Below are 14,250 nucleotides of genomic sequence, written 5' to 3'. Positions count from 1 at the left end.
CAATATGGCATTTTTAACGGCTGCCGTGGTCTTATTTTATCCCGTCTTTAGGACTTGGTAGAACATGCTTTGCTGTTATGATCCTCTGCAAACATGACACCAGCTTCTGAAAAAAGTTCCGGAGGAATTTTAGCCCATTCCTCATGGCCTCCAATGCATTAAAATTCTTGGGTTTGCATTTGCTGCAACCATGTTCTTTAAATCCCATCAAAGATTTTCTATGGGGTTCAAGGTGATTGTGTGACATTCACTCCAGAATCTTCCAGGACGTCTTCTGAAACCAAGGTCTGCTTGGGACGGTCTGAAGGTTGGGTGCCGTTGGACTTTCCAACAGGAGAGTGATTCCAAGCATTTCTCAAGTCCAGCAAGGCTTGGTTTCAGAAGACATCTTGGAAGATTCCAGAGTGTTTGTAACAGTTGTGCAACTCCATAGAAAAGCTTTGATTGGAAGAATGTTGCAGAATGCAAAGTCAAGAGTATTCGTGAACTGGAGACCATTGCCCATGAAGAATGGGCTAAGGTTCATCAGCAATGCTGTCGGAAGCTGGTGTCTGGCTATGTATCACAATTTCAGCTGGTCAACGTGAAAAACCAGCAATATCTTATCCTAAAGACACTATAAGAGGTCAGTCAGAGATGTTGGCAATGTTGTAATCACAATGAAGAGAAACCCGACACTCTAGTAGTGTTATAAAGGTCGTATAAAAACTAAGATTTAAATAAGTCCAGAGTCAAGATTCATTTGATGTTTCGGTCAGTGGAAGACCTTCATCCATCAGACTTTCAAGTAAACACCTTAAGTTACCTTTAAACGGGGCGATTAGTGCCCGAATAATTGCTTGAAATAGCGATTTTCAGTGATGGTCGCACACACAGCCACCGGCATGGCACTGAGTGAAAGGTCACTCAGTAGTCTCTTCATTTCAGCTCACTAAACCGAAGGGACTAGTAGTGAGCAACTAGTGAGCAACTTCTCACTAGTTGTTGGAATGCCTGTTGGGCGCTCATGTCCCATGTAAGGGTGCCTTTACTGATATGGAAGAGCAGCTGAGAAGATCTTCTCTTAGCTGATCTCCCATGTCTGTAAGATGTTTACTTAAAGGGGTTGTCTCGCGAAAGCAAGTGGGGTTATACACTTCTGTATGGCCATATTAATGCACTTTGTAATATACATCGTGCATTAAATATGAGCCATACAGAAGTTATTCACTTACCTTCCCTGCGCTGGCGTCCCCGTCTCCACGGCTCCGTCTAACTTCAGCGTCTAATCGCCCGATTAGACGCGCTTGCGCAGAAGGGTCTTCTGCCTTTGGCTCGGTTCGACAGCAGCGGCGTTCTGGCTCCGCCCCCTTCTACGTGTCATCGCGTAGCTCCGCCCCGTCACGTGTGCCGATTCCAGCCTCCTGATTGGAGGTTCCAACGAAGTTGTTAGGCTTCCTTCGAGATGTCCCGGCATTTTGGTGGCAAGAATAACTTTGGATTTTAGGCTGTTCTTGCTGTCAAATTTTGGTTAAAGGGGTTGTCCCGCGGCAGCAAGTGGGTCTATACACTTCTGTATGGCCATAATAATGCACTTTGTAATGTACAGTGTGCATTAATTATGAGCCATACAGAAGTTATAAAAAGTTTTATACTTACCTGCTCCGTTGCTGGCGTCCTCGTTCCCATGGAGCCGACTAATTTTCGCCCTCCGATGGCCAAATTAGCCGCGCTTGCGCAGTCCGGGTCTTCTGCAGTCTTCTATGGGGCCGCTCGTGTAGAATGCCGGCTCCGTGTAGCTCCGCCCCGTCACGTGCCGATTCCAGCCAATCAGGAGGCTGGAATCGGCAATGGACCGCACAGAAGCCCTGCGGTCCACGGAGACAGAGGATCCCGGCGGCCATCTTCAGCAGGTAAGTATGAAGACGCCGGACCGCCGGGATTCAGGTAAGCGCTGTGCGGGTTGTTCTTTTAACCCCTGCATCGGGGTTGTCTCGCGCCGAACGGGGGGGGGGGGGGGGGGGGTTTAAAAAAAAAACAAAAACCCGTTTCGGCGCGGGACAACCCCTTTAACCTCCGAAACCTACTAGATTCTCCACGGAAGCACTTTTTTTCGGGGGAAATGCGCTATTTCTTTTATTCCAATTTGTAGTGTTTCATGGATTTGACTATTTTTAATCCCCACTAGAGCGTGACTTATTTTCCCCTTCATTAATGTTGTGTATTGCGATTCTCTCTTACTATATTACTGACTGTGATGAATCGCAATTAGATTAATATGCATGTAATTAACACCAGCTGAGAACACTGATGCCCGGGTTTTCACTTGATAAAGAGGCTTTCTAAAGCCACCACACATCATATATATTTACTGTCACTTATGTATTTATGCAGTTTGCATGTTACAGGCTGCAGTCTTGTGGCTTGAACTTGCCCAACCTCTAGCTTCACAGTATTTAGATTAGGCTTTTTCCCGAAATCTACAAATGATTTATGTTTCACTTGATAAATCATCTCTACATACATTAAATTATCAGGACTTGCCTTTTACAGGAAGGTATTTTTCACGGATTACGGGCAGATCCCAAAAGTAGAGCGGTGTGATATGGACGGCCACAACAGAACAAAGCTGGTGGACAGCAAGATTGTCTTCCCGCATGGCATCACCTTGGATCTGGTGAATCGTTTGGTGTACTGGGCAGATGCCTACCTGGACTATATTGAAGTGGTGGATTATGAAGGCAAGAACAGGCATACGATTATTCAGGGATTGCTGGTAAGTGAGTGTTGTGGTGTTTGTAGAGTTGTGGAAGAAAAAAAGTGGTGTATTGGGAACTGTGTCTTCTTTTTGAAGGGTGGTAAGCTAGAGATCTAGAGACAAGATCTAGAGACACAGTGAAGGGGTCTCTAGTATAGAAGGTGCTGCTCACCCAAAGTAACGTAATGCCTATCAACTATCTTGGGTATGTGGCTCGACCTCCAGGTAGAAAATAATTACATTACATTGTTTATTGCCAAGATTCTCTCTTTCTTAATTAAAGCCAGCATCTTAAACGCGTTTCGAAGTGTGATGAACCCCTTCCTCAGTACTTGCTTAGGGATATGCGCCACATACCCAAGATAGTGTTGTTCTTGTCTACATTATTTTATAACTTGAGAAGATTCCACCATCTTGTGGTGATCTTCTATAGAATCATTCGCAATCCTTTTCTTATCATAGAACGTATGGATTTTTTTTGCTCCCCAAACCTGTTACCATACTAAACACACTGGTCTTGCCTAGTAGCCTGCACATATTTTCACGGCTTTAATATTCGCCGTATTGTTGTAAAGATGGCTCCATCGTGTGATTGGTATGTTTTGATGTTTTTTTTCCGTGTAGCAATCTGCTTTCCATCTGCTCCGTTTATGAGACGCTGTCCTAGGTTTGATTTCATACCTTTTATTGGCGTCTGTATCTCATCAGATGCTTTTAGTGAAGTAATAAATCACCAACTTCCCGCTCCTGGACAGGTCTCTGAGGTGCCTACACAGGCCATAATAATCTTGCGGTAGCTATTAGTGACCGACTCTGTATCTCGGAATTATGGTGATCCCCTTACAAATCCTGAGAATTATTATTGGGGAGAATGCAGGGTGCCCACGTATTCACCAATTGGCTAATTACGACTTGCCACCGATTTTAACAGCCCATCGTATGTAGAGGGGCAAAACGTGAAAGAGTAGAGTTGACTTGGATAGTTCAATGAGTGTTTCTCGGTTTTGTCGTGATTCAGGTTTTTATCCTTTTGTTGAATGTTTCTTTTTGTTTATCATTCCCAGATTGAACATTTATATGGCCTGACCGTTTTTGAGAACTATTTGTATGCTACAAATACAGACCATGCCAATGCTCAGCACAAAACCAGTGTGATACGTGTGAACCGCTTCAATAGTTCGGAGCACCAGGTAGTGACCAGGGTGGACAAAGGTGGAGCTCTTCACATTTATCACCAACGCAGGCAGCCAACCGGTAAGATTTGGAATGGGATGACTGTGTGGATGTACTTTCTTTATGTTCTGCTGCTAATGTTTGGTGTGAAATATTGAAAACGCTTCATAGAAAAAGAGGACATTTTTGTATATTTAAAGGGGTTGTCCCGAGGCAGCAAGTGGGGTTATACACTTCTGTATGGCCATATTAATGCACTTTGTAATGTACATTGTGCATTAATTATGAGCCATACAGAAGTTATCAGAAATTATTCACTTAACTGTTCCATTGCTAGCGTCCTCGTCTCCATGGTGCCGTCTAATTTTCAGCGTCTAATCGCCGGATTAGACGCGCTTGCGCAGTCCGGGTCTTCTTCTTTTCTCAATGGGGCCGCTCGTGCCGGAGAGCGGCTCTTTGTAGCTCCGCCCCGTCACGTGCCGATTCCAGCCAATCAGGAGGCTTGAATCGGCAATGGACCGCACAGAAGCCCTGCGGTCCACCGAGGGAGAAGATCCCGGCGGCCATCTTCAGCAGGTAAGTAAGAAGTCACCGGAGCGTGGGGATTCAGGTAAGCGCTGTCCGGTTTTCTTGTTTAACCCCTGCATCGGGGTTGTCTCGCGCCGAACGGGGGGGCTGTTGAAAAAAAAACCGTTTCGGCACGGGACAACCCCTTTAATACTACGTAGAGTTACATGATTTTGACGCTTAAACCTGACATGTCCTCTGAATGGCCACTGCGTTAGACTAGTAGCGCACTAATGGCCACCGTGTTAGAATAGTAGCGCACTAATAACCACTGTGTTAGACTAGTAGCGCACTGATGGCCACTGTGTTAGACTAGTAGTGCACTAATGGCCACTGTGTTAGACTAGTAGTGCACTAATGGCCACCGTGTTAGACTAGTAGTGCACTAATGGCCACCGTGTTAGACTAGTAGTGCACTAATGGCCACCGTGTTAGACTAGTAGTGCACTAATGGCCACCGTGTTAGACTAGTAGTGCACTAATGGCCACCGTGTTAGACTAGTAGTGCACTAATGGCCACCGTGTTAGACTAGTAGTGCACTAATGGCCACCGTGTTAGACTAGTAGTGCACTAATGGCCACCGTGTTAGACTAGTAGTGCACTAATGGCCACCGTGTTAGACTAGTAGTGCACTAATGGCCACTGTGTTAGACTAGTAGCGCACTAATAACCACTGTGTTAGACTAGTAGCGCACTAATAACCACTGTGTTAGACTAGTAGCGCACTAATGGCCACTGTGTTAGACTAGTAGCGCACTAGACCTCCTTTGACCTTGAGACCTGCAGCAGTTTATTGTGGAATACTTTCCACTAGGTATTGCAATCATTCTACAGGAATATTGGCCCGTGCCTACAGGAGAGCTTCTTGTAGTTGCCACAAATTAGACGGACGTACTGATATGCTCTGAACAGTTGACAGAAAGGGTTCATTGATTCATGCTGCTTGTGGTAAATTCTGACTCTCCCATCAGCATGGCGTTGCAAAATTCTGGATTCATTTGACCAGGTCCTGTTTTTCCACTGCTCACTAATCCAATTTTTGCTGTCTCTGGCCATTCGGTGTCTTGCCTTTGTGTTTCTCTTAGACAGCAATGGTGTTCGAACTGGTTGTCTGCTGTTCTAGCCCATCCATACTAAGGACTGATGAGTTGTGCATTGGCACATGTTGGAGCACCAGTGTTGTATAGGAGTACACTTGGCTTGACTGTTACCACCTGTTCGTCAGACCAATTCTTGATGTTCTCCCCTGACTTTTATTATCAACCCTCAAGTTGTTTACATCCACAGGATCCCTTTTTGGTGGATATTCTTTTTTTCTCAACACATCATACTCGATATACTCTCTACACGTTGCATGAAAAAACCTGATGCAGTTGGCAGCCATTCGAAATCCTGACTCCAAATAGTTGAGCACCGATGACCGGGCCTCTTTTGTAGTCGCCCAGATCACTCGATTTTCCCATTCTAATGTGGATTCAGTCTGGAATTGATCCACCGAAAACTTGTCACTTTATCACATCCTGCAGTCCGGGGTCATGTGTGTTCATCCATACAGGGAAGCGCCAATTGTGAAAGGCCGGGGTCTATAATAAAGTGGTCATTCATTACATATTATAGTGCGAAGGGAAGGAACTGTTGACTTTCTAACGGCCATGAAACTACAACTCCAAACCTGCTGTCCTATTTAGCCTCTCCTATTTAGCTTCTCGACCGTAGATAAGCCGGCTGTTGCAAACTAATGATATAGAATATTTACGTAAGCATCTTTGTGGATGTTAACCTTATTTAGAATTAGAAGCCGGGCTGGACAAATCCCAGGAGCCAGGCAATGGCTTCTGTCTATAGCGGAAGCCACATTGCACTGCAAGCTCCAATACACAATAGACACCAGTGGCGTCCAATGGAACCCATTGCCATATAATGGCGTCAGACGGGTTTTAATACCTTATTCTTCCACTCAGAAATGACCGAATCTGTTTTATGTAACCGGCTTCTAAATTCTGCAGTATTTTATCCAACTTCCCACTCAGATTTGTGTTGCCGCACTTCTCTATGAGCGTCACTTTGCATCTATAGCACATTAATTCTATAGATTTGAGTTTGTGTATAAATGTACGAGCTCCTAAACAATATTCATTATATGGGGAGACCTACAGTAAATGTGTGTAACTCGAAGAATAAGCTATAATCGGGACAATACTTCGAAGTAGAACAAAACTTTTAAGCGCTGCAGCTAGAAGTAATGTGTAATAAATCGGCTTCGCGTTCTCCTAAGCCAAAGGTATCATTGCATCCCATTAACCTAGATCCAGGGAGACGGCATCAACATAATTTTTCCTCCTTTCTGCTACCTGCGGAGTGATCTCCGCCACGCTGACATTTTGAGGTTGCGTTTCTTAACTTTTTATAATATTTATGTAATTTGGTTAGAACTCCTATAAATGTATTAAAAGTTTTTGTAAAGTTTATTATTGTGTGACTACAGTTTTTTTCTTTGGGTAGTCGCTTCTTTTATTATGCCTTGACGTTCGTTGACTAGTTTGCCGTTTTCATTGTATAATCAAATTGGTCGTCCTAAAACTCAAGGAAAGAACAGATAGAAATTGCCTCTTTATTAGTGTGTTGACTGCACTTTATACCCCGTCTAGACGCAGCGATTATCGTTCAGAAAACCGTTCCAACGAAACCGAACAATAACCGTTCAGTTTAAGCACGAGCCGACGACTCTAAGATGAGCGAGAACCGTGAGATTCCCGCTTGTCGGCCGGCATAGAAACCACTTATAAAATTTAGAACATTCCTTAAAACCATAGAATAAACAAGTACTTGGCTTCTTCAGCCCCAGTAATCCAGTCCTGCAGCCCTCCGATTCACTTGGTCGATGTTAAAAGCAGAAGTCAGGTGACCACCACCTGCCAATCAGAGGCCGCAGCATCACCGTCCATTATTCTGCTCACATCCTGGAACCAACCATGACGCTATGACCTCTGATTGGCAGGCAGCAACCATCTGACTTCCGCTGTCAACAGACCCCTGTAAAATTGTAGGGCAGCTATATTTAATGGGGGGGGGGGGGAGAAGGCAAAAGGTACACCATTGTTTTAAGTGATAAGTTATTTAATATCTGGGCAACCCCATTAAGATTGTATACAGCACTGTATGTGAAATAACTGTCCAGCCAACAGCTCCTTTTGTCGATATATTTTTAGGCTAGAGCTAGATGGCTTTGAGATCGCATTGTCGCACTACTACTCCGCACCTAATGGTGATGAACGGAACTGCAAATTAACACAAGGGGCGACCTGACAGTTGGCGGATGTCCACCTCTGTGGATTTCTGCATGACACATTCACTATCATTAGGAGGGACTGGTAGTTCGTTCTTAAGCCTTTCCCATCCAATTTGTATCCTGATTTTCCTAGGGGATTTACTCTTTTTCTGCTGTTATACAACGGCGCTATCTGCTGGCTAAAGCCAGTACTGCATGAGGTGACACATTGGATAGCCTCCGACAGCAGAGAGGCTGGCAATATACAGTAAGAGAACCCCGATGGACGTCTTCCAACATCAGAGCTCTACAGCCTTAAATCATAATGTCTTCAGAGGTCAGACAGTGGATTGGAAAGGGTTAATATTGCGTAGCCACAAGTCGTAGAGTAGTCTTAACGTCATAGCCTTGATAGTATATCGTTGATGTGTTATACATGGTTACTGGAAACGTTTCCATAATAAACGATCTTTTCTAATGTACTGGATAGGTTTGATATCTTGACGTGACAAGAAGCATGCAGATAAGCACACATATGTTACCCAACAAAAGTCATTGCGGTGCTTATTTTACCTATATGGTTCTATATAATATCTCTCTAGTTGGATCTTCCTATCTTAAAGGCTATGGACACCTTTGGGGACACTTTTTTTTTTCAAATAAATACACTTATTTTAGGCTGAAAATCATTTTTGCAATAGGGTTTAATTAAATATGTTGCACTGTTTGTCTTCTGCAGCTTCTACATATCACTGTATATACAAACTGCAGTTGGAGGCTCGGTAGGGGATCTGTCAGTGTGCTGGACTGACTTGGTTTTCAGCTCTTCTCTCTCCTCTTTTCACTAATTTATGACCACAACAAAGCTTATAATGTCTAACTTGTTATGCGCAAACAGACGTTTGTAGGAGAATGGAGCAAGGTCTCCGGATCCTGTCATTCTAGCAGGCCTTACACGATGTTGTCATCACGCCCCGCAGCGCAGTCATCCCCATCTCTTGCCTTTCTTCGCAGTACGGAGCCACGCCTGTGAACTGGATCAGTATAAGAAGCCTGGAGGGTGCTCGGATATTTGTCTTCTTGGCAGCAATCACAAGACCAGAACATGTCGCTGCCGATCAGGGTTCAGTCTTGGCAGCGATGGCAAGTCATGCAAAAGTAAGCGCCATCCAGGCGGATACAATATGTTTAAGTTGTGTCATTGAGATTGACATTAGTCTTCATGCATTTTTAACTTTTCATTTCCTAAACATGTTCGTTTCTGTTCCCTCTTGTTCAAACATTTATACGTTCCCTCTGATTTCCGTGGATTTAGAATTAAAGGGGATTTTTGAGACTTTCAAAAAAAAAAAAAAAAGGGACCAAAGGCAGGGAATAGGCTATGTAGTCCTCGCCAGCACAGCCGCTCTGGTCCCAGAAGGCTCTTGGAGAGGTCACATGCCGCTCATCATTCACTTGCTGCAGCCAATCACCGGCCTCGGTGATCACATGCCGTTCATGCATAGTTTATTTTATTCTGTTCCCCACCTTTTTTTTGAAAGTTTCAGAAAACTCACACGTAAGGGAATTGGGGGGGGGGGGTCTGCTACAGGAAATCTGCACTGATTCCATGTCAAAAAATGGACTTTGGTGCAAGTTTTCAGCAAAAATGAAATTAAAAGGGTAAAATCTGCTGCCGATCTGCAGCAAAAACGGCGTCAAAATCTGCATCAAATAGTGCGGCTGTTGGCGCGATTCTGCATCTAAATACGTAGTATACATTAGGCTGTTGATTTTGGTGCGGATCCGTGACAAGATCTGCCGTATGTGAACCGGCCCTAAAATAGACTTTTGACAATCCTTCCCTAAAGGCACATAGCTATTGTAAACTGTTGGACAGATCTATCCAGTGGCTTAACCCCTTTAAGACCAGAGTTGTTTTTTTTCCCCCTCCCAATTGTTCCATTGACATAGCCTTACGAGGGCTTGTTTTTTCAAGGAGGAGTTGTAATTTTTGTTATGGTACCATTTAATGTACCATATAGTGCTCTGAAAAACTTTTAAGAAAAAAAAAATTCAAGTGGGGAGAAATGAAGAAAATGCAATTGCGCCATTTTTGGTGGGTTTTACTTTTATAGCATTTACAGTGTTCAAAAAAGGACACGTGTATACTTTGTTCCAAGGGTTACGGTAAAACAAATGTATAGAGTTTTTAATGTTTTTCTATTTAAAAAAAGATAAAAAAATTCTGAAACACAAATTGCTTTCCCTCACCGTATTCTGAGACCCCCAACGTTTTTACATTTTGTCAATTCTTTAAATTTGCTGTTTATGTGGAAAGAATTGCTAGAAGTTATACTGTTTCCCCGAAAATAAGACCCTGTCTTATATAAAATTTTGCCCCCAAAAGAAGCACAGGGTCTTATTTTCAGAGGATTTCTTACCATATTTACCTAGCAGTCGCCGTCCTGGCCCCTCACGCAGTTCCAGCAGGCTTCCGCGCAGTTCTCAAAACCAACAGAACATCGCTTGCTGATTGGCTGAGTGCGGCGCTCGAGAACCAACCAGAGCAATCTCTTGCTGAAGGCAGGGTTTTCAAACCCTGTTACCAGCAAGTGGTGATCCGTTGGCGCTGAGAACTGAACGGAAGCCTGGCGAAACTGCGGGGAACCTGGACGACGCCTGCTAGGTAAGTGTTTCTTTTTTTTCATGTAGTGTAGCTTGGGCTCCTCTCCCCCCTAAAAATCAGGGTATGGCTTATTTTAGGGCTAGGTCTTATTTTCAGGGAAACGCGACAGTAATGTTTATTGCACGTATGGCAAGTTTTAACTCCACGTATGCCTGTGTGTTCTTAATTTGATTTTCTTCAATTGGCGTACTCCTTCTCAACTAAAAGGATTTCTCAAAAATGCTGGAAGCGGGGTATTGCTACATATTGGAAAATATGTATGTGACCTCCGAAAGCAGTCAATACAACTTTTCCTAGAACGAATACTCTAGTGAAATACTATGAAAATATGCTTTATCCATAAATGATGCGTTGAAGACTTCCGCTACGTGTGAGTGAATCTTTTCATCCTTGAGCAGATGAACATTTTCATTCGCTGCCATGGTGGTTGACAGATCCTTTATAAAACCTATTAATCAGTGAATATCTGCCGCTATGCTGGCTCTACTCGATGTATGTACAAGTCTCTTGGAGGCTTCTCAGGAAGACACTTAATCCTGTGTAAGGAAACCTTGTTTGTAAATGTATCAACACTGTTAAGACGGTTCCCCTTGTTTCAGAGCCAGAACACGAACTCTTCCTGGTTTACGGTAGAGGACGCCCGGGCATCATTAGAGGGATGGATATGGAAGCCAATATTCCCGATGAACACATGATACCTATTGAGAACTTGATGAACCCCCGTGCCCTGGACTTTCACGCAGAGTATGGGTTCATGTACTTTGCGGACACCACAAGCTTTTTGATTGGAAGACAGAAGATTGACGGAACCGGCCGGGAAAACGTTCTCCAAGAAGGTGAGGTCAGGCTTACCGATGCAAAGCCAAAAGATATCTGAAGATGTGTAGAATGCCCAGTATGATCGTTACATGCATTGTTCCGACTGCGCTCAGCCCTTAAAGTAATAGTCCGGAGACTGGCCAAAATGGTTTCAAATTTCCCTAATGTTTCCACTTCTTGCCATTATTACAAATCTCCAACTAAATCATCAAACTGAACTCCAGTATCTTTTTTTGCTGACCTGCACCTCCGCTGCCAGCCAGCTGCAGGTTGTCACATTATTTAAAATAGCCATCGGGGAGGGCAAAAACGTCATTTCCCACAATGCTCCACTGCCAGTTACTAATAAGTGTGCATTCACAACTGTGCAAACTGTGTCTTCATTATAGAACTTGGAGGCACTGAGCATGCCCGACCAGTAAAACAGCGGAGCGTACAGGTCGTGACTATTTGATACCAATGGAGAACTAAGCGGGGTGGGGGGTGGTCACAGGTAAAGAAGTATCTCCGCACCTTTGTAAAACCGGTACTAACATTATATTTGAGAAGCCCATGTTTTCACCTTATGAAGCCTAAAACGTTCACTTTGAATCACCAGAATACCCCCTTTAGGTCGGTGCTACAAAGTAACACAAGAAAACTGGCATTAAAATTCTGTGTTCCCGCAATGAGAGTTTTTCCCTTGTGCTTGCCTGATTAGACCTTTCCGTATGAGTAGTCTTGATTAGGTAGTGTTGTATTTTGAGTCTGATTCTTGCAAAGAAATTAAAAACCAATTCCACTTTCACTGCCAAGTGATTCTCCTCCTCCCTCAACCCCCCAATTCCCGCAGGCATCGGCATTCTTCTGTGTGTGACATGAGCTGTCCAGCCTGGTACAATCCAGCTAATTAACTAGGTGTGATGGTCCATGGACATTGCAGATGTCACTTACTGCTCTTTTTCTGTTGAAGGGAGAGTCTGGAAAAGAACTTCTATTACTGCTCCATTTATAGTCAGGAATCTCGTCATTTTCTTCACTTTTCGCTCTTAACGAAGTGATTGTTGAATTAGCCAAATTAAGTACATGTTATGATCTACCTAGGAGTAAAATTTGCCAGTTTAGATCTTTCTAGTGAATATTTTTAGTGTTGATTGTGGAAATCAAAATTGTATTTCCTTTCTGGTGGTGATTTGTGTATTCTGTAATCTGATGTCTCTCAGACCCGGCCATTGCATTAGACACCTACTCTATTGTACTATATCATGCACTATTGCTTACTCAGTAGCTTTCCATCTGCTTCTATGGATTGTAGTGTTCTTGTTTCTATATATGCCCATTGAGTATGTTATATTGTATTAGAGGTCAGGGATACTTCATGACAACCAACATTACATAGCCGCTCCGACAGAGGGGGGTACCGACAACAAATTTTGTTTTGGGCTATTCATGGAGCTATTGCTGCGTTGTGTGGCCCATTTTCATAGGACATCTTTTATTTAACCATAAGTTGTGCCGCTCCGGCTTTCTGTGGTACACAGGGCCACTCTATGGTAACATGGCAGATGCCATAAAGTTGCTTTCCAATAATGCTCTTAGCAAATATCACAAAGGCAGATTGGAAAGGGCTTTTAAGGTTAAAGTGGGTGTCCAGTTTAGAAAACCCATGTCATGTACCCCATTAGAGAATTCTGAGTTAAAGGAGTTGTGTTATAGGGTGATCACCTATCCATAGGATAAGGGATAATCTCATCATCAGTGGGGTCCAACCACTGGGACCCCCCACTGATCCTGAGAATGGGGGGTCTTTTCGGTCCCCGAGTGAATGGAGCGGAGATCATGCACTGCAATGACAGTTCCAGAGAATGCTGAAGCATTTGAACTCTGTAATCTCCGCCACTGTCATTAAAGAGTTATTTATCAGAGTTATGCTGATGAATAGAGGCTCCTATCACACAGTTATAATGAAGGAGATGATAGTGCAGCCTCCGAACTGTACGATTACGGCCTGTAGCTTATTTAAGTGACTATACAAAGTAGTGATAATCCGTCTCCTCCCAGCAGGCAGAGATGGCACAAACTCTAGATGCACATGTGATGTTGTAATGATGCATCATGGGATTTGTAGCACAGAATAGGGAAAGAGAACAGGGATAAATCCCAACATCAAGATGGTGTAGGATAAGCATCAGACAGGAGGCTGTTTTACATGGACGTGATTGCAATATGCATAGGAGGTTCCAGAACCTGGCAGGCAATCAAATGAGGGGGTCAGGAGTGGAAAATGTGTGGCCCTTTAGGTTGCAGTGCCAGTTGCACATATACTGAAGTATGTAGCTTCCTCCAAGCATACACAGTGATATCCTTGTATAACACATTGATAGTTGACACCATTTAGTTACTAATTTGAGACATTTTTTAGATCTGTTTGATTCGGATTCAAGTGGGATCTATTTTGAAATGATAATCTGAATGTCTTCTTGTTTTAAAGGTATCCACAATGTAGAAGGCATTGCCGTAGATTGGATGGGCAACAACCTGTACTGGACAGATGATGGCCCAAAGAAGACAATCTGTGTGGCTCGCTTAGAGAAAGCATCTCAAACAAGGAAAACGTTAGTAGAGGGCAAGATGACGCATCCTAGAGCCATTGTGGTGGATCCGCTGAACGGGTAAGACTTGGGTGCCTCTTTTTGTTTGGGTAGATATTTTTCAGCATGTGCCAATAAGTGTACTTTTGCCGATTTCAGAAAGTACTTGTAGGAGAGTTTTCTATACTGTCTATCCTAGATAATCATTAGTGTGTAGAGATGAGCGAATCTACTCGGTTCGGGTGTTTTTGCACTCGAGCACCACTTTTTCCGAGTAACTCACTACTCGGACGAAAGGATTAGGGGGGTGAGCGGGGAGGTTGCAGAGGGGAGTGGGGGGGGGGGGGGGGAGAGAGCTCCCCCCTGTTCCCCACTGCTACCCCCCGCCCCCAGGCGCCCCTGAATCTTTTCGTCCGAGTAGTGAGTTACTCGGAAAAAGCGGTGCTC

The 14,250-nt window shown here is 43.9% G+C and overlaps 1 protein-coding gene across 2 annotated transcripts in view; it reads left to right on the top strand.

The window, feature by feature from the left end:
- LRP1 (LDL receptor related protein 1) overlaps window positions 1-14,250 on the top strand; it is a 308,223-nt gene that overhangs the window by 156,806 nt on the left and 137,167 nt on the right. For both annotated transcript variants that reach the window (XM_066584447.1, XM_066584446.1), the window contains exons 8-12: window positions 2,533-2,755; window positions 3,802-3,991; window positions 8,761-8,904; window positions 11,014-11,250; window positions 13,704-13,884. In XM_066584447.1, the coding sequence (XP_066440544.1) occupies window positions 2,533-2,755; window positions 3,802-3,991; window positions 8,761-8,904; window positions 11,014-11,250; window positions 13,704-13,884 (975 nt within the window). The remainder of the gene's footprint in view (window positions 1-2,532; window positions 2,756-3,801; window positions 3,992-8,760; window positions 8,905-11,013; window positions 11,251-13,703; window positions 13,885-14,250) is intronic.

Source organism: Eleutherodactylus coqui, chromosome 1 (genome assembly GCF_035609145.1).
Source record: "Eleutherodactylus coqui strain aEleCoq1 chromosome 1, aEleCoq1.hap1, whole genome shotgun sequence".
In the NCBI taxonomy this organism is placed as follows: Eukaryota; Metazoa; Chordata; class Amphibia; order Anura; family Eleutherodactylidae; genus Eleutherodactylus; species Eleutherodactylus coqui.
Note: the sequence above shows the minus strand (reverse complement) of the source record. Positions and strands in the feature narration are given on the sequence as shown.